This window comes from Callithrix jacchus, chromosome 7 (assembly GCF_049354715.1).
Source record: "Callithrix jacchus isolate 240 chromosome 7, calJac240_pri, whole genome shotgun sequence".
Lineage (NCBI taxonomy): Eukaryota > Metazoa > Chordata > Mammalia > Primates > Cebidae > Callithrix > Callithrix jacchus.
This window is the reverse complement of record NC_133508.1, coordinates 126,120,884-126,139,863: the sequence shown is the minus strand read 5'-3', so window position 1 is coordinate 126,139,863 and position 18,980 is coordinate 126,120,884. Positions and strand designations below refer to the sequence as shown.

At 43.0% G+C, this 18,980-nt stretch overlaps 1 protein-coding gene across 1 annotated transcript; it reads left to right on the top strand.

Moving 5' to 3' along the window:
- The first annotated feature begins 208 nt into the window (after window positions 1-208).
- LOC144577036 (uncharacterized) lies at window positions 209-18,675 on the top strand. The gene is made up of 2 exons (XM_078332373.1): window positions 209-532; window positions 13,989-18,675. Exons 1-2 carry the CDS (start codon window positions 411-413, stop codon window positions 14,299-14,301), a joined length of 435 nt encoding a protein of 144 aa, XP_078188499.1. The 5' UTR covers window positions 209-410; the 3' UTR covers window positions 14,302-18,675.
- Window positions 18,676-18,980: the final 305 nt, after the last annotated feature.

Here is an 18,980-nt window from a genome sequence, read left to right as displayed (position 1 = left end):
GTTAAGTTCCTGTTTTCCTGGCAGAGCAGCTGCAAGGACACCACACAGATAAGCTAAGTTACAAACAAGTTTTTCAAGATGTAAGACATGTCACAAGACGTGTCAAGAATGATTAAGTGCCTTTGTGCCCACTTCTGCAAACCTACTTCCTGCTTTGTATTTTCACGCCCTTAAGAACATAAAAGAAGCCCGTTCTCCTTTGTCTGTTGCTCAGCCATTTTGGACCTGATCCTAGCTGGAGCAGTGTGCACCTAAAAGAAATCTTTCTGCAAACTCACTGGTCTCTCCAGTCTCTGAATCCCACCACATTTCTGAGGGCTCATCTGAGATTGAAGACGAAAGACTTGCAGTCTCATTTGCCTCTGGGGCCGGGACCCAGGGCCAAGGGAGACTGGAGACCCTGGGTGCCCATGGGAGACTTCTCTCAAGAAGGAGATCGGCTCTCCCGAGTTCCGGGCCCTCCCCAGACAGCGCCATGGAACCCGGAAGGAGATGCAGAACGACTTTGGAACAGCGCGCTTCAGGAACCACAGTAAGATACCTGGGGCTCAAGAGAAAAGGAAGGGAAAGAGAGAAAAGGAGGTCCAGAGCTTCAGTCACCTTCCAGGGAGGTGATTAGTAGTCCTACCCAGAGGGACTGGGGGAAGCGAGAGCGGCTCACCGATCCAGATGAAACACACTTCACCCGAACCTGCACAGCTCCTGGGGAGTGATCAATAGTCCGGCCCAGTAGCGCTGAGGGAAGCAAGAGTGGCTTATCGACTCAGAGGAAAGTCACATACCCACCAACATATGGAGGAAGAGGCAGAGGAGGTGAAAGTGTGTGAAAGAGAGGGGTCCGGGAGGAGCCAACACAGGGAGTGATGAGTGGGAGCTGCAAGTTCCAGTGAAGTGTGGAGCCGGCCACAGCCAGGGGTGATCCTGCATAGGGCTGACAGAAGCTGCCCTACAACTGCAGCAGTTGTAACGGATTAAGGTGCTCTCCTAGCTAGAGCAGAGCCTCAAACACCCCCTCCTACTCGGATCTGAGAGACGGTTAGAGAAAGGCTAAGTGATTGTGCATTGTAAGGGAGGAGATGGGAGGAAAGATGTCGAAACCAACTCCACTGGAGTGTATGCTGAATAACTTTAAGAAAGGTTTTAGAGCAGATTCTGGTGTCAAACTAACTCCTCAAAAATTAAGAACTCTTTGCGAGCTAGAGTGGCTGGCCAAAGAGACAATAGATCACAGGTTGTTGGCCATGTGTACAGTGTAGTAACTGGGGTCAGAGGACCGTGGTTAAAACATGCCCTAAGTGGCTACAGCCTTGTCAGGCTGTAAGACTAGTGGCTCAACCAAAGTCTAACATATTGTAAGACTAGTGGCTCAAGCAGAACCAAAGGCAAAGAAGGAGACCACAGTGCCAACTATGCAGAAAGTGGAGAAAGGAGAGCAAGAAAGTCAGGAAAAAACTGGTCCTGCAAGCCCCTCCAAAATAGGGAATCTCCACCCCCTTATATACCAATATATCCATCTTTGGCTAACCTGAGGCAAGATGAAGGGCAAGCAGCAGGAGAACCAGGCTCAGAGAGAAGTGACACACCCTTGGTGAGGAACAAAAGGGGCATACCCGTGTGGCCCAAGGAAAAGAGGAGGGACAATTACCCTAGCCAGCTCCAGTCTGGTTGTACCCAAGCCTTACAGATGCCCCTCCAAGAGACTAGGTTGCAAATGTACCAGCACACTGAGGGCCAAGTCAGAGGCAGAGAAAGGCTCTTTACCCATCAGCCCTTCTCCACCACTGACCTAAATTGGAAGCAGCACACTCCCTTCTACACGGAGAAACCCCAGGCCATCATTGATTTGATGCAGTCTATTTTCCTAACTCACAACCCAACATGGGCAGACTGCCAGGAACTTCTATTGACACTGCTGAACACAGAGGAGCAGCACAGAGTAACTTAGCAGGCAAACCTCCAGTATCTAGAGAGAAATACCCCAGCAGGCACAGTTAATGCCTGATGATGTGCAGAGGACCATTACCCGGTGACAGATCCCCAATGGGACCCCAGTGAGGCAGAAGGGTTGCAGCATCTACTGACATTTTGTGAGGCACTCCTAAATGGAATAAAGGCAGGAGGGAAAAAGGCCCTGAATATGGAAAAAATTTCAGAGGTTCACCAAAAGGCAGATGAGAGTCCAAGTGAGTTCTGAGAGGCTCTGTGAGGCATACAACTCTACACCCCATTTGACCCAGAGGCAGCAGGAAATCAATGCAAAGTAAATACAGCATTTGTTAGTCAAGCACAGAATTATATTAGAAGGAAGCTTCAAATATTAGAAGGGTTTGAAGGCATGACTGCCACTAAGCTCATACAAGTGGCCCATAAAGTGTTCATTAACTGAGAGAAGGAGTCAAAAAGGGAAGCTAGGAGGGAAGCAGATCAGAAGCTTAAAATGAAGGTCAATCTGCTAGCAGCAGCCCTTACAGGCAGGGACAAATGCAACGAGAGCGTGAATGTGGTTGTGGGCAAGGGAGCACTTCAACTTGGGAAGATTTTGACAATTGGCCTAAGCCAGAGAAAGATCAGTGTGCATGGTGCAAAAAGAGGGGACACTGGAAAAATGAGTGCCCAGAAAGGGAAGCAGGCAACAGTCATGAGAACCAGAAAAAGGCACAGAATCAAAAGGGAGGGCACCATGCCCCAGAGGATCAGGATGCTGACCTAATCAGTCTGGCAGAAGTCAAATATTATGAAGACTGAGACAGACCATGCTCTATCTCTTTAGGCACCAAGGAGCCTATGGTCAGGATAGAGGTAGGGGGCCAAGAAATAGATTTCACAGTAGATACAAGTGCTGAGCACTCAGTAGTAACTTAACCAATTGGACCATTAACTAAAATATGTGCTACTATAATTGGAGCCACCAGAACAGCAGAAAATAGGTCTTTTTGCCAGAGAAGGTGTGTTATTGGAGAACAGGAAGTCCAGCATGAATTCTTATACCTTCCTAATTGCCCAGTCCCCTTGCTAGGAAGAGACCTGCTCCAAAAACTGCAGGCACACATCTCCTTTAGACCAGAAGGAGATGTGACTTTAGATTTTACCCAGCCCAAAGCGATGGTGCTGGCCCTAACTGTACCACAAGCAGAAGAGTGGGGGCTGTACATGAAGATAAGGCAGGAGCCTTAACCCCAGAGGAAGAAACCACATTAGACTAACAGATGAATTTCCAGAAGTCTGGGCAGAAAATAACCCACCAGGGCTGGCTGTAAACCATACCCTGGTTGTAGTAGAACTAAAACCAGTTGCCACCCATCCAGCTTCACCAATACCCCTTGCTTCAAGAAGCCATTAGAAGTATATAGCAACACAGAGTGACTCCAAAAGTACAGTATCCTAGTGGCATATCAATCATCCTGGAACACTCTGCTCCTGCTGGTGCAGAAGCCAACACCTACTGGATGAGTATATGATTACAGACCAGTGCAAGATTTGTGAGCCGTGAATGGGGCTACAATTACTATTCATCCAGTAGTGCCAAATCCCTATACACTAATAACCCTTATTCCAGCAAGCGCAGCCTGGTTCACTATCTTAGATTTGAAAGATGCCTTTTTCTGCCTCCACCTGGCACCAATTAGCTAACCATTATTTTCCTTCCAGTGGGGAAATTTTCAACTAACTTGGACCAGACTTCCACAAGGGTTTAAGAACTCCCCCACAATCTTTGGAGAGGCATTAGCAACAGACCTTAAAGCTTACAACCCAACTCCCAACAAAGAATGTGTCCTATTACAGTATGTGGATGATCTTCTCTTAGCAGTCCCAACCCTAGAGGACTGCCACCAAAGGACATAGAGTTTACTCCACCTACTATGGAAGGCAGGATATAAAGTATCAAGGAGGAAAGCTCAAGTCTGCCTAAGGAGAGTCAGCTACGTGGGATTTCACCTAAGTCAAGGGAAATGAAGATGAGGGTTACCCCGGATAAAGGCTGTCTGCAGCCTTACAACCCCAACCTGTAGGCATCACGTAAGAGAGTTTTTAGGAGCAGCAGGGTCCTGATGCAACTAGATTCCAAACTTCTCACTTAGAGTGAAATCCTGATATGAAGCCACAAAAGATGGGGAATAGGAAACTTTCCTATGAGGAACTGAACAGGGAAAAGCATTTAAACAAGTTAAGCAAGGCTTGACTGAGGCCCCAGCTCGAGGACTGCCAGATATGACCAAACCTTTCTTCTTGTACATTCACAAGAGGAAGGTAATGGCCATCAGAGTCTTAACCCAAGTCCTAGGATCCCGGCACCACCCGGTGGCCTATCTTTCCAAACAGCTAAATGTAGTGGCAAGAGGATGGCCCCCCATCTTAAAGCATTGGTTGCCACCGCCATGCTGGTAAAGAAAGCAGATAAATTAACCTTGGGGCAACATTAAACTGTGCGAGTGTTGCACTCAGTCCTAACATTGGCTGCCAAACCCAAGAATGACTCAATGCCTAGGGCTCTTATTTGAGAACTCTCGCATAACTTTAGAAACTATAAAGTCCCTCAACTCAGCCAACCTGCTTCCCATAGAACCAGGAGCCCCACTCCATGACTGCAGAGAAACAATAGATGAAGTGTTCTCAAGTCGAAAGGCTCTCACAGATCACCCCCTCCAGGACCCAGATGTAGAATACTTCACCACTGGGAGCAGTTTCATAGCGGGAGGGAACCGATGAGCTGGGTATGCAGTAGTAACCTCAAACTCAGTAGCAGAAGCCCAATGTTTGTCAACAGAAACATCAGCACTGAGGGCAGAACTAATAGCCTTAACTAGAGCATTATTACTGTCAAAAGACAAAAGAACTAACATATACACTGACTCCAAATATACATTTGCAACCTTACATGTACATGGGTATATCTATAAAGAAGGAGGGCCCCTAACAGCAGACAGTTGAGACTGTGAAAGTATTATAGTTACTGGTATGACAGTATGATGACAGGAGTGAAAGGGCAAGGTAAGGTAAATCAAAAGTTAAAAGAAGTCGACCAGGTACAGTAGGTCATGCCTAGCACTTTGGGAGGCTGAGGCGGACGAATTGCCTGAGTTCAGGAGTTCAAGACCAGAGTGGACAACATGGTGAAACCTCTCCCTACTAAAATACAAAACATTAGCTGGGCATGGCAGCAGGCATCTGTAGTCCCAGCTACTCAGGCGGCTGAGGCAGGAGAACTGCTTGAACCCAGGAGGCAGAGGTTGCAGTGAACCAAGATCGCGCCACTACACTCCAGCCTGGGTGACAGAGTAAGACTTAGTCTCCAAATAAATAAATAAGTATAAACAAACATCCTACTTTAGCTGAAGCCTCAGTACTATAGCTTCTAAACATCCTAAGTCCATTTTCTGTATAAATTCCAGAAATTACTTATTATCAAATCAGTTTTACAATTATTCTTAAGTATTCTGCTCACCCATACATACGAGAAAGAATACAAAACTCATGAAAACTGTTCAGTTTTTAAAAATTCTTCTCTCTGGAATGTCTTTATCCTGTTAAAACAGTAGTGTCATGCTCCATGCTGGGAAGTGGTCATTTCAAAGGCTTATGACATCATGTTTATTGGCCAATAACCAGTCCCTGAATACCAGGCATGCTCCAGCTTGAGTCCTTTGCCCTTGCAGTTCCCTCTGCCTGGAATGCTTTCCCGCCAGCATGCACCTAACTACCTCAGATCTTGGCTCAATTATCACTTCAGGAGAACTCATCTGTAAATCCTGGCTCTCTCCATTTCCTTTTCCTGCCTTATTTTTCTCCTTAGCACTTATCACCATCTAACACACAATATGCTTTTCTCATTTAATTTATTGATAAATAAATTCCATGAGGATAGGAATTTTTACGTTCTTTTCACTGCTGTATCTCCTGTACCCCAGGCAGAGTCTGGCATGTAGCTGACCACTCAATAAATGTTTCTTCAGTGAATGAATTCCTGCCCATTGAGGTTGGCCCTTAAAATACCATAATTGCTCTTGTTTCTTACTTTTGTTTATAACCTTGGGTCTTTTTTTGGCCAATGTCTTTCACTTACTAATACTTGCCTGAAATGCCAAACATTGCTCCTAAAACGGCAAATACAATTAGCATGTCTCAGAGTTAGTTAAGCCAGGTTGCTAACACATCTTTGCTTAGGGCTTCAACTAATCAATAAAATGGGACTCTGACCTCTTGAAGCCCAGTGCTGTGATACAGGACTCAGCATTGCACTTAGATCATGGGGCTCCAAAACAACTAGATTCAATAGAGGCATATTTAAGCCATGCTGTGCCTACATACATATCCATATGCACACACACGCACACCAAAAAGAGCTTGGAATTTGCTATCTTAAAAGTCAGGAATGACCAAAGACAATCCTAAATGTATATTAATATGAGAAGGGGTAATTATATGAAGGTACATCTAAAATATGTCAGACAAAGTAGAAGTTAAAATGAATGAGGCGGAACTTTCTGTACAGCCAAGAAACTACCTCAAAGAAACATTAAGAGGAAGAAAACTTACAAAATAACATCTTAAGCATATGACCTTAATAATATAAAAATAAATGTGAAATATTATTCTATATTCCTGTATTCTATATTTCTATTAGCAAATACGTTAAAGATACAGCAGTTACTAAGTGCAAAGTAGAAAAATAAAATAGAGAAGGAACATATAAAATGACAGGAGAGGACTGAAATACCCTTTAGCAATGTTCTCACAGTGTTTTATATAAATAAATGAAGTGTTCAAAATTTTTAATTGAATAAATAAAAAGTCAAAAAGGCAGGAATGGTACATCCCTCTTCCTTTTGTTTGGTCAGCAGATATTTCTAATCAGGGTTTGGTTCTAGGTCTAAAATGATATTGAGTGGATGTCTCAGTCAGGCCCTGCTGCCCAAATATGGGAAAATGGGTACTTTTTTAGGAATGATGTTGGCCACAGTATAAATTAGTGCATCTCTGACAGGCAATTTCACAATACTGAACCAAATGTTATCTGCATATGCCCTTTGATTCCCTGGTATTTACCCTTTGAACATATAAATGTTCACAAGAATGTTCACAACAGCATTGTTTATAATACCAAAACACTGGGCCTGGCTCAGTGGCTCATGCCTGAAATCCCAGCACTTTAGGAGGCCAAGCTGGGTGGATCCCCTGATGTCAGGAGTTAGAGAGCAGCCTGACCAACATGGTGAAACCCCGTCTCTACTAAAGATACAAAAATTAGCTGGGCATGGTGGCATGTGCCTGTAATCTCAGCTAGTCAGGAGGCTGAGGCAGAAGAATCATTTGAACCCAGGACGTAGGGTTATAGTGAGCCAAGATCATGCCAAAATAAATACCAAAACAATGGAAACAACCAACTCCTCCATTATTGGAGTGTAACGAAATAGATTATGGCATCTAGTCAAAGAATTTGGTCCAACTCTGCTCCCTGAAAAAAAAAATGACTGTTGAATGTGATCTATTTTTATAAATAAGACAAAAATGCATAAATAGATTAATATGCATGGGTACAACATGAATGCATTTAACATGAATTTGAATAATGCAAATTAGATATTAGGTGATATGAAAATAATATAATTGTTTCTGTGCTTGGAAGTTTCAATAATTTAAATATCCCCAAATAAAGTATTTGTTTAAGAAATATTTGCTTAAAAAAATACTAGTAGTCCCTGGCCGGGCACAGTGGTTCACACCTATAATCCCAGCACTTTGGGAGGCTGAGACAGGTGGATCACGAAGTCAAGAGATTGAGACCATCCTGGCCAACATGATGAAAACCCATCTCTACTAAAAATACAAAAATTGGCTGGGCATGATGGCACATGCCTGTAGTCCCAGCTACTCAGGAGGCTGAGGCAGGAGAATTGCTTGAACCCAGGAGGCGGAGGTTGCAGTGAGCCAAGATGGCACCACTGCACCCCAACCTGGCAACAGAGCGATACTCCGTCTCCAAAAAAAAAAAAAAATACTGGCAGGCCCTGTGCTTGCTTATACAATTGCAACAAGATAGTGTCACCTGAGCTGTAAACAACACTTTCTTCTGGCCAAGGTATTGATGTGGGAAGGAGCATGGGAAGGTCGGGGAACTGAATGACTAGGTGTGTGGGTACAGCACTCACTGATGCCCCAGTCCTGTTTTCTGGCATACTGTTTTGTTCAGGAAATGGGAATAGCTGTCTACAATGCTCAATGAAAGATATTAAGAAGATACATAATCTTTCTCTTTCCTTATTTCATAATAAATTAAGTGAACCAACATATTTCCATGTTATTACGTCCAAGTACTTTTGAGTTGCAAATAAAAGTACTCAAAGTTATGAGCTATCACGGCCTAATTTAGTTATTTGAAAAGAAGACAAAACTAAATTCTCATTAACTCGAAGTGTGGCTCATATCACATTACTCTGAAACAAATTTTATGAAAATTTGAAAAAACCAAATATATCTAATTATTTTAGATATTTAGATGTGGAACCATTTACTTTTGTGGGGAATTTTCAGGATATCTATTTTAAAATCAAACTGCTATTGACCTTGGGTTTGAGGAAAATGGTTTTTTTAGCATTAGTTTCTACATAACAGCAAAGAGAGCAGAAAGATATAACCAACCCCTCATTTGCAAAACAGACAACAGTATAGACTACAACTACAATTTAACATAACTGAAAGTGTAAACATAATAACCCATAGACATGTTGAAGTGAACAGTTGATGAGAGTGGTATGAAAGTAGTTTGGTTAGTCAAAATGCTGAATTTAAACAGATGATGAATGCAGCCAGGTGCAATGGGTCATGCCTGTAATACCAGCACTTTGGGAGGCCAAGGTAGGTGGATCACCTCGAGGTCAGGGGTTTGAGACCAGCCTGACCAATGCGGTAAAACCCTGACTCTACTAAAAATGCAAAAATTAAATAGGCATGGTGCCACACATGTGTAGTCCCAGGTACTCGGGAGGCTGAGGAAGGAGCATCACTTGAACCCAGGAGACGGAGGCTGCAGTGAGCCAAAATCACACACCACTGTACTCCAGCCTGGGCAACAGAGTGAATAAGACTCCACCTCAAAAACAAAACAAAACAAAACAGAGGTATGCAAAAAGTAGCGTGAACTTTCATGCAGCTTTTATACTGCATTTGATGCAGATACCATAGCATAAAGTCATTGAATTCAGTGGAAGATGGCTAACCATGTGTGTTTTAATAGCAAATGTACATTCAAGTCAACCTTTTTTTAACTTGAAAAAAATCAATAAAAGTCCCCTGTGTATTTTATGGTGAACCAAATACCACCTCTAAAACTGTGCATGTGTGTGCGTGTGTGTGTGCGTGTGCGTGCATGTGTCTGGGCGCAGTGGCTCATGCCCTGTACTCTCAGCACTTTGGGAGCCCTAGGTAGACAGATCACAAGGTCAGGAGACCAACCTGGCTAATATGGTGAAGCCTCATCTCTACTAAAAATACAAAAATTAGCCAGGTGTGGTGGTGCATGCCTGTAGTCCCAGTTACTCAGGAGGCTGAGGCAGGAGAATCGCTTGAACCTGAGAAGCAGAGGTTACAATGAGTAGAGATTACACCACTGCACTCCAGCCTAGGCGACAGAGTAACATTCCATCTCAAAGAAAAAAATGTCCTTGGTACATGGATTGGTTTTAACATCTAAATTGAACTGAAATGTTAGGAACCTTCTGTATATCATTGCCTTATTTCACATATAAAGGTTGCTTCCTATTTTATATTACAACTAAAGTTTTAAGTTTTCTGTTTTCAGCATTTACCTTCCCTTTTTTTTCTTGCTTCCAATTTTATATTATTATAAATAACATTGCAATGGACATTTTCATGAACATAGCATTCCATATTTTAGCTTATTTCCTTATTTCAGTACTCAGAAGTGGAATTACTGGTTCATGAAGCTTTAACAGCTGAATCATTTTTGGAGTATTGACAACTTGCTTTCTTAAAAGGATTGTAGCAATTTATAATGTTGTGAGCAATGCAAGACAGTAATAAGAGAAGCAATTTCTCATCACATGACCATACTTTATAATACTTTCAGAGTTTTAAGAATCAAATAATATGAGATAATCTGCAAAGAGGTACTCATTTTGCACAATAAGGCTTTTAAGTATGCAATTTTCATGGAAGCAATAAAAACGTAATGCTAAAATTCAGTCTTTAAGACAGTAACAAGTCACATTAATATGAACATGTTCTGCCTTCTCATCTTCCCCCAGTAGCTCATCAGGGCACTTGACTAATAGGACTTTAAAGGTAAACCTTAATCTAGGCTAAAATAAGTGTACTTGAGGCCAGGTGCAGTGGCTCATGCCTATAATCCCAGCACTTTGGGAGACCAAGGCAGCTGAATCACTTGAAGTGAGGAGTTCCAGATCAGCCTGGCCAACACTGGGAAACCCTGTCTCTATTACAAAAACAAGAATTATCTGGGCATGGTGGTGGGTGCCTGTAATTCCAACTACTGGGAGGCTGAGGCAGGAGAATCGCTTGACCCTAAAAGGCAGGGGTTGCAGTGAGCTGACCATTGCACTCCAGGCTGTACAACAGCAAGACTGTCTAAAAAACGAAATAAAAATTAAAAAATAAGTGTATTTGAAAACATTTTCAGAAAGTTATATTTGCATCTGTCACTCAATTTTTCCATGCTTTATTATAAAATGAGAGAATTGTTATTTTGTAGAAAATACTAACTTCAGGATGTATGATAAAACTACATTAAATAGTGTGGCAAAACTTGAAGTCACATATTTAATGCAAAGTGATATCTTTTTGGGAAAATATATTAATTTTAAAAGTCACAAGCTATTAATGTGAACCCTTTAGGGTTTTCTTGTTTTGTTTCTTTGTTTTTTTATCATCCCCACCTTTTGGCCTCCCTCTCCACTTAGGAGTTTTGCTGTTTTTATCAGAGTAGTTTAGGTCTAAAAGAAAACCACTGCTTGATGAAAATTGAATTAAGAGGTTAATTAATTTCTAGCAATGTTTTTCCCCAAATCTGTAAAGAGACAACAGTTAATATTTTCTATTTATAGGTTATTAATGTTTTAAGAGTATATTCTACCTCCCAGCACTTGAAGAAACTGCTGGCTTTTCCCAATGAAAAGCTGGATTTATTCTCACCTGGAAGACAATCCACTAACATTGGGAAACTAGATGTATTTGTCAGGGTTCTCTGGAGGGACAGAACTAATAGGAGATATGAGATGGAAAAACACACACACACACACACACACACACACACACACACACACACACGAAGGGGAGCTTATCAAGTATTAACTTATACAATCACAAGGCCCCACAATAGGCTGTCTGCAGGCTGAGGAGCAAGAAGAGCCAATCCAAGTCTCAAAACTGAAGAACTTTGAGTCCCATGTTTAGGATAGGAAGCATCCAGCACGGGAGAAAGATGTAGGCTGGGAGGCTAGGGCAGTCTCATCTTTTCAGGTTTTTCTGCCTGCTTTATATTTGCTGGCAGCTGATGAGATTGTGCCCACCAGATTAAGGGTGGGTGTGCCTTCCGCAGCCCACTGATTCAAATGTTAATCTCCTTTGGCTACACTCTCACAGAGAGACCCAGGATCAATACTTTGCATCCTTCAGTCCAATCAAGTTGACACTCAGTATTAACCATCACAAGTCCACCCCTTATCAACCTGAACCCATATACATCTCCTGAGATCACACATAATCTTCAAATAAAGGCAATACTAAGGTCATAATTACCTCTAACATAATCCAGCTATCCTTTGTACAACCAGAAATACACCAATCCCCAACCCAAATACTATTACATAAAGTTAACAATACTTAAATACTTATCTGAAGTCAATAAATCTTATGTCACATGATAAAGAAAAAGGAAATAAAATGAGGCTATTTTGTTAGTGCAAGTGTATACATGCACAAACTTGTTTAACAAAAGGAGGAGGAGATACTCAGGACAGTTATAGTTCTCATTGCTGCACGTGGTGGTAGCTGGTCTTGATGACTACCTTCTTCTACTACCCATTCAGTATTTCCTTTGCCTTCCGCAAGCACCTCAGCAGGTTATGGTTTCTTTCTTGGTGGAGTGACCCAAACCTTCATTCCTGAGGGTTCTAGACCGTTTGTAGTCCTGCCTAGACTGGGCTGTTGTAGTTTCCCATTGACCTTAATCACAGGGCATGTTAATACTAAGAGACGCCCTAATGGATATCCTGTATTCCATGCATACTCTTCCTTACCTTCATTTTGGAGTAGCAGATTGATTTAATCTTGATAGTCCGGGTCAATCACCACAGCCAACACTGTACCTTACTTTTTAACCTTAAAGGTAGGAGGAGCCCAGAGTGTCCAGGTGGCAATCTTAACCTCCAGTTTAATTAAATTGTTGTGTCTCCTGGTGAAAGCATTCCTCCCTCTGGAACTAAGACCTCTAGGCAGGCAGAACACAATGTCGTGGGAACAGGAAGCAAAAATTTTGCTAGTGCATCACTAGGGGTGATGGTGAGTGGGGCCACTTCCACTTCCACCCCTTGATTCATGGATGCATGAATAGTGGCTGTGGGAGAAATAGTACCATATATTGGACACTGATTCAGAGCATACAAGGCCTTCTTGAGAACTTTTCTCCAGCCCTGAAAAGTTTTGTCACCTAGTTGGCACTGTAATTGTGACTTCAAAAGGCCATTCCACCATTCTATCAATCCAGCTGCTTCAGGATGATGGGGAAAAAGGTAAGGCCAGTGAATTCCATGAATATAAGCTCACTGCCACACTTCTTTAGCCATAAAGTGAGTGCCTTGGTCAGTGGCAACACTGTCACGAATATCACAATGGTGGATATTCTGTGAGTCCACAAATGGTAGTCTTGGCACAGCATTGCATGCAGGATAGGCAAACCCAAACCCACATCAGGAGTATCTGTTCCAGTGAGAACAAACCTCTGCCCTTTCCATGATGGAAGAGGTCTAGTATAATCAACCTGCCACCAAGTAGCTGGCTGATCACCCCAAGGAATGGTGCCATATTAAGGGCTCAGTGTTGGTCTCTGTTGATGGCAAATTGGGCACTCAGCAGTGTCCGTAGCCATGTCAGCCTTGGTAAGTGGAAGTCCATGTTGCTGAGTCCATGTGTAACCTCCATCCCTGCCACCATGGCCACTTTGTTAATGGGCCCAAGGGCAATGACAGGGGTGGCTTGGGAAAGAGGCTGAGTGGTATCCACAGAATGGGTCATCCTATCCACCTGATTATTAAATTCCTTCTATGCTGAGGTCACCCAATGGTGAGCACTCACATGGGATACAAATATCTTCACAGTTTTTGACCTCTTAGAGAAGTCCATCTGCATACCTCTTCCCCAAATTTCTTTGTCACCAATTTTCCAATCATGCTTTTCCAAGACCCTGACATCCAGCCAAACCATTGACTACAGCCCATGAATCAGTATATAATCATGTATCTGGCCATTTCTCCTTCCATGCAAAGTACACAACCAGGTGCACTGCTCAAAGTTCTGCCCACTGGGAAGATTTCCCTTCACTGACATCCTTCAGAATGTCCTAGAAAGGGGCCGTAGTGCTGCAGCTGTCCACTTTCAGGTGGTACCTGTATATCGTGCAGATGCATCTGTGAACCAGGCCACAGTCTCCTCTTCCTCTGTCCACTGATCATAGAGAACTGCCCATGAGACCGTTGGTGCAGGCTGGGGAAGAGAAGGCAGGGTGGCAATAGTGGAGACCATGGGCATTTGGGCCACTTCTTCATGTAACTTACTTGTGCTTTCAGGACCTGCTCGAGCCCAATCACATATGTATCACTTCCACTTGGTGATGGAATGTTGCTATGCTTGACCCCCTTTATAACTGGATGGATCAGAAAGCACCCAATTCATGATAGGCAGTTCAGGACTCATGTTATTTGATGACCCATAGTCTAACATTCAGTTCCCACTAACAGGCCAAGAGCTCTCTCTCAAAAGGAGAGTGGTCATCTGCAGAAGATGGCAGGACCTTGCTCCAAAATCCTAGAGGTCTCCGCTGTGATTCACCTATGGGGGCCTGCCAAAGGCTTCAAACAGCATCCCTATCTGCCACTGACACCTCAAGCACCACTGGATCGGCTGGGTCATATGGCCCAAGTGGCAGAGCAGTTTGCACAGCAGCCTGGACCTGTTGCAGAGCCCTCTCCTGTTCTGGACCCCACTCAAAACTGGCAGCCTTTCAGGTCACTCAATAAATGGGCTGGAATAACACACCCAAACAAGGAATGAGTTGCCTCCGAAATCCAAATAGGCCCACTAGGTGTTGTGCCTCTTTCTTGGTTGCAGGAGGGGCCAAATACAGCAACTTATCCCTCAACTTAGAATGAATATTTTGACAGGCGCCACACCACTGGACTCCCAGAAATTTTACTGAGGTAAAAGACCCCTGAATTTTAGTCAGATTTATTTCCCATCCTCTGGCATGCAAATGTCTCACCAATAAGTCCAGTGTGTCTGCTACTTCTTGCTTATTGGATCCAATCAGCATAATGTCATCGATGTAATGGACCAGTGTGATATAGCACACAAGCAAAAAGTGATACAGTTCTCTCCGAATAAGATTATGACACAAAGCCTGAGAGCTGATACACCCCTGAGGTAGAACAGTAAGGGTATATTCCTGACCTTGCCAGCTGAAGGCAAATTGGTTCTGGTGAACCTTCTGGATAGGAATGGAGAAAAAGGCATTTGCCAAGTCAATGGCTATATACCAGCTACCAGGAGACACGTTAATTTGCTCAGGCAATGAAACCACATCTGGTACAGCAGCTGCAATTGGAGTCATCACTTGGTTAAGCTTAAAATAATCCACTATCATTCTCCAAGATCCATCTGTCTTCTGCACAGGCCAAATGGGAGAGTGAATGGGGATGTGGTGGGAATCACCACTCCTGCATCTTTCAAGTTCTTGATGGTGGCACTAATCTCCGCAATCCCTCCAGGGATGCAGTATTGTTTTTGATTTACTATTTTTCTAGGTAGGGGCAGCTCTGATGGCTTCCATTTGACCTTTCCCACCATAATAGCCCTCACCCTACCAGTCAGGGAGCCAACACGAAGGTTCTGCAAGCTGCTTAGTATGACTATGACAGTTATGCATTCTGGCACCGGGGAAATGACCATGGGATGAGTCTGGCAACTCACTATAAGTCGGACATGTGCTAAAACTCCATTAATTAACTGACCTCTATAAGCCCCTACTTTAACCAGAGGACCACATATGACATTTTGGGCCCTCTGGAATCAATGTCAGCTCAGAGCCAGTGTCCGGTAATCCTTGAAATGTCTGATCATTTCCCTTTCCCCAGTACACAGTTACACTGGTAAAAGGCTGGAGGTCTCCTTGGGGAAGGGTGAGAAAAAGATTCACTGTATGAATTGTCAGTAGTGTAGTGAGGTCCTTCCTCAAGAGGACCCGGACTCCCCTTCATTCAGGGGGTTCTGGGTCTGTAAACTGCCTCAAGTCTGTAAATTGATGGAGGGGCTATGATTCTCTGTTTTTACAATTCAAATTAGTCTTCAGTCCATTCGACCTGGAAGTTTTCTGCTTATATAAATTAAGTAGGAATGCAGCAGGCTTCCTAACAATTTCACTTCTAAGAATACCATGATTAATTAGCCAATGCCAGAGCTCTACAAAAGTCAGACTATTCTGATTGCTGCTTTGCCTCTGCTATCATTATGGTAACTATGCCCACCTTGCCTTTGACAGTTGAGTGCCACTACTTGGTGCCTGCCACTGTGGGATCCAATTATTCCATTGTATTTAAATTTTGTAGTTGTGTAACTGTGGTTCCCAACGTTAGATCTGACATACAGAGAAGAGCAATTACAGGGTTCTTCAAAGATGCAGGTGCTGCCCCCACAAATCTATTTTGCAAAGCACTGGTCAAGGGTATATCTTCTGGACCCTCCCAGAGGGATGAGTAGGTCTAAAGTGACTATTCCACTCCACCATCCTAATCTCCCTAAGCCTTGGGATCCCTTCCTCTGCATTAAACCAAGGGGGATCAGGCATTCCCAGCTTACTCACAGTGGGCCCTCTTTTAATTCATATTTCAGCTAACCAAGCAAATAAACTATTAGAACCTTTTTAAACTCCCTGAGCTGCAACATTAAATGTAGAGTCCCTACTTAGTGGGCCCAAATCAATAAATTCAGCCTGATCCAACTCTGTTCCTTCCACTATTATCTTGTACACTTAACGTCCATTTCCATGCCTGTTCTTCAGATTTCTGTTTATATAAATTAGAAAACTCAAGCAGTCACACTCCTCGGGGGTCACACTCTGAACCTCACCTCTAGGGGCCTGCCAGGACTTTAGTTACAGTTCTAGAAGCAAACAGGGGTTTTGGGGTGGCTCTTGAGGAGAATCAACATTACTTTGCCTGGCAACTTCCTCAGGGGAGGCCAACACTGTGGCCTCAGGCAGTGCAGGGTTTATCTCCTCAGACAAAGGTAGAAAGGCTGATGGCAGCGTGTTTTGGGGAGGGGATGTTGTCACTATTGGGGATGGAAAAGCTGTTTCCTCTGGCTAAGAAGTTTCATTAGCGCTTACAAACTCAGCGTCCCCAGCTTTATCAGGGTCCTCCCACATGTCCCCATTCCAACTTTCAGGGTCCCATTCTTTTCCAATCAATGCTCTCACTTTAGCAGTAGACACCTGGAGAGGCTGTGCATGCACCTTTCATTGCAGGTCAGCCACTCACATGATAAGAGCTTGTGTCTGTTTTTCCACAATTTCAGCTCTTTCTCTACGGAACAAAAGACTCTCACTCAGGACAATCTTAGCAGATTTGAGTCTCAGTATCTGCTTCTGAAGCCAGGAGACAGAATTCCTGAGTTCATCATTTTCTTTCATGTTGTCCACTAAACTTAGAAACAACCAATCAGTTTCATAATGTTCCTTGGTTCTCCACATATGGCCAAAGGTATTATGTATAGAGTCACTAAACTCCTTGCCTCTCACAAGCAGAGAATCAGGAGTGTCAAATGAATTTATTTTCTGTAACTATCTAAACAATTCACACCAAGGACTATCAGTGTTCTCCACACTATTAGAAGTAGAGTCCTTAGCATTTTTTCGGTGTAATTATATCCAACTACAGAAACCCCAAACCAACAAAAGAACTCCATCCTAAATATTCTGTCCCTCTAGAACCACTCCTGTACCAAAATCTGTATTAGTTAGGGTTGACTAAAAGCAGAACTAAATATATATACACACATATATATATACATATATATGTGTGTATATATATGTGAGTTTATCATTAACTTACACGAACAGAAGTTCCCACAATAGGCTGTTTGCAAGCTTGAGGAGCAAGGAGAGCCAATCCAAGTCTCATAACTCTATTTTAATACAAAAAAAAAATCCTTACAAGTTTATGACAGATAAGAGAACTTCAGGTGAGGCAGGAGTTAATTTACCCAGTAGCGCTGCCTCCCTTTTCTTGGGTTTCAGTCTCTCACTTCAACAAACATTACTGAATACCCACCATGCATCCACTAGGTGCAGGTTCCATAGTTTGGGTCATCGAGAGATGCGCAGTTGTTTTATTCCTCCTCTTCTACCAGGCTAAGATGCTTTAGCATGAAACCAATACTGGATTGAGGTGCAGCACTCCCAAGCCCTTTCCTGGTTGCAACTTGACACAGGTGAAAGGGGTTGGCATTTTTCAAACTTTCCTAAATATGGAGGTAGGAAAAAAAACCCACAAGAGTATAGTCAAGTTTTTTAAATTACAGAATTACAAAATAGAAGACTGGGTTGGGGAAAGAAAAAAGAAATCATGCTCCCCGGTTCCCACCTACATTTCAGTTCCTAAAATCCTGCCTCTAGCAACCCTTTTCCTTTCTAAGGAAGCTAGTATCTCCTCCTTCTCAAGAAAACAATGAGTGCTCGATGACATTTAAATCTTATCCCCAGATGAAGGAAGCAGTCACTATCTTCTAAGTTCTCTTCCCCATGAAAACCACCAAGCACTCTCTCTCTCTCTACCAATCCCCGTATTTTCAAGAATACTTTTCAGCAAAGTGTTGAGGCAGAATAGGTCTGGAGGCAGAGACAAAGGCTGATTCACACTGATTTCCTAGAACTAAATCAAAAGGAAAACCCTAACTTTCAACACCTGAGTAACGAAAGAACCAGCGGCTACTTCCTTTGCAACTCCCCCCACCACACGCACACTTTTTTCTATGTGGCAGACGGAAAATTGAAAGAGACTCTTCAGGTGGAGGAGGAGTTAATTTAACCAGTAGTGCTGCCTCCGTTTTCTAGGGTTTCAATTTCTCCCTTCTGCAACCAGAGATACTTTCAATTTTCTGTCTGCCACAACTCCTGGGCTCAAGCAGTTTGCATAGGAGTGTAACTTTGTGATTTCACTTTAGCCTCTCATTGGTTGCTTTCCACAACCAATCAGACTGATTGTGGCACCACTACTTCATTTAAACTATACCAAGTAACTTAATGGGAAACCGCTAGAGGGTATTTAAACCCCAGAAACATTCTAATGGGACTCTTGAGCCTGTATACTCTGTTCGCTCCCACCCTGTGGAGTGTATTTTCGTTTTCAATAAATTTCTGCCTTTATTGCTTCATTCTTTCCCTGCTTTGTGCGTTTTGTCTAGTTCTTTGTTCATAAACGCCAAGAACCTGGACACCCTCCACCACTAACCGTGTTATTGTTGTTAGTAGCAGTATTATTACTTTTTTGACATTAGTTTGGCTAATTAATCTAGGGATATTTTACAGTATCTAGATGTTCTGCCAAGTTTACTATACGTAGCTATCAGCAAAATTTGCAAAGGCAATGAAAAAACAAAATGATCAGAATAGCCCATAGCTTCATGCCTGTCGTACACACATTGCTCTCACATAGTTTTGTTTCATCTCCCAATTCTAA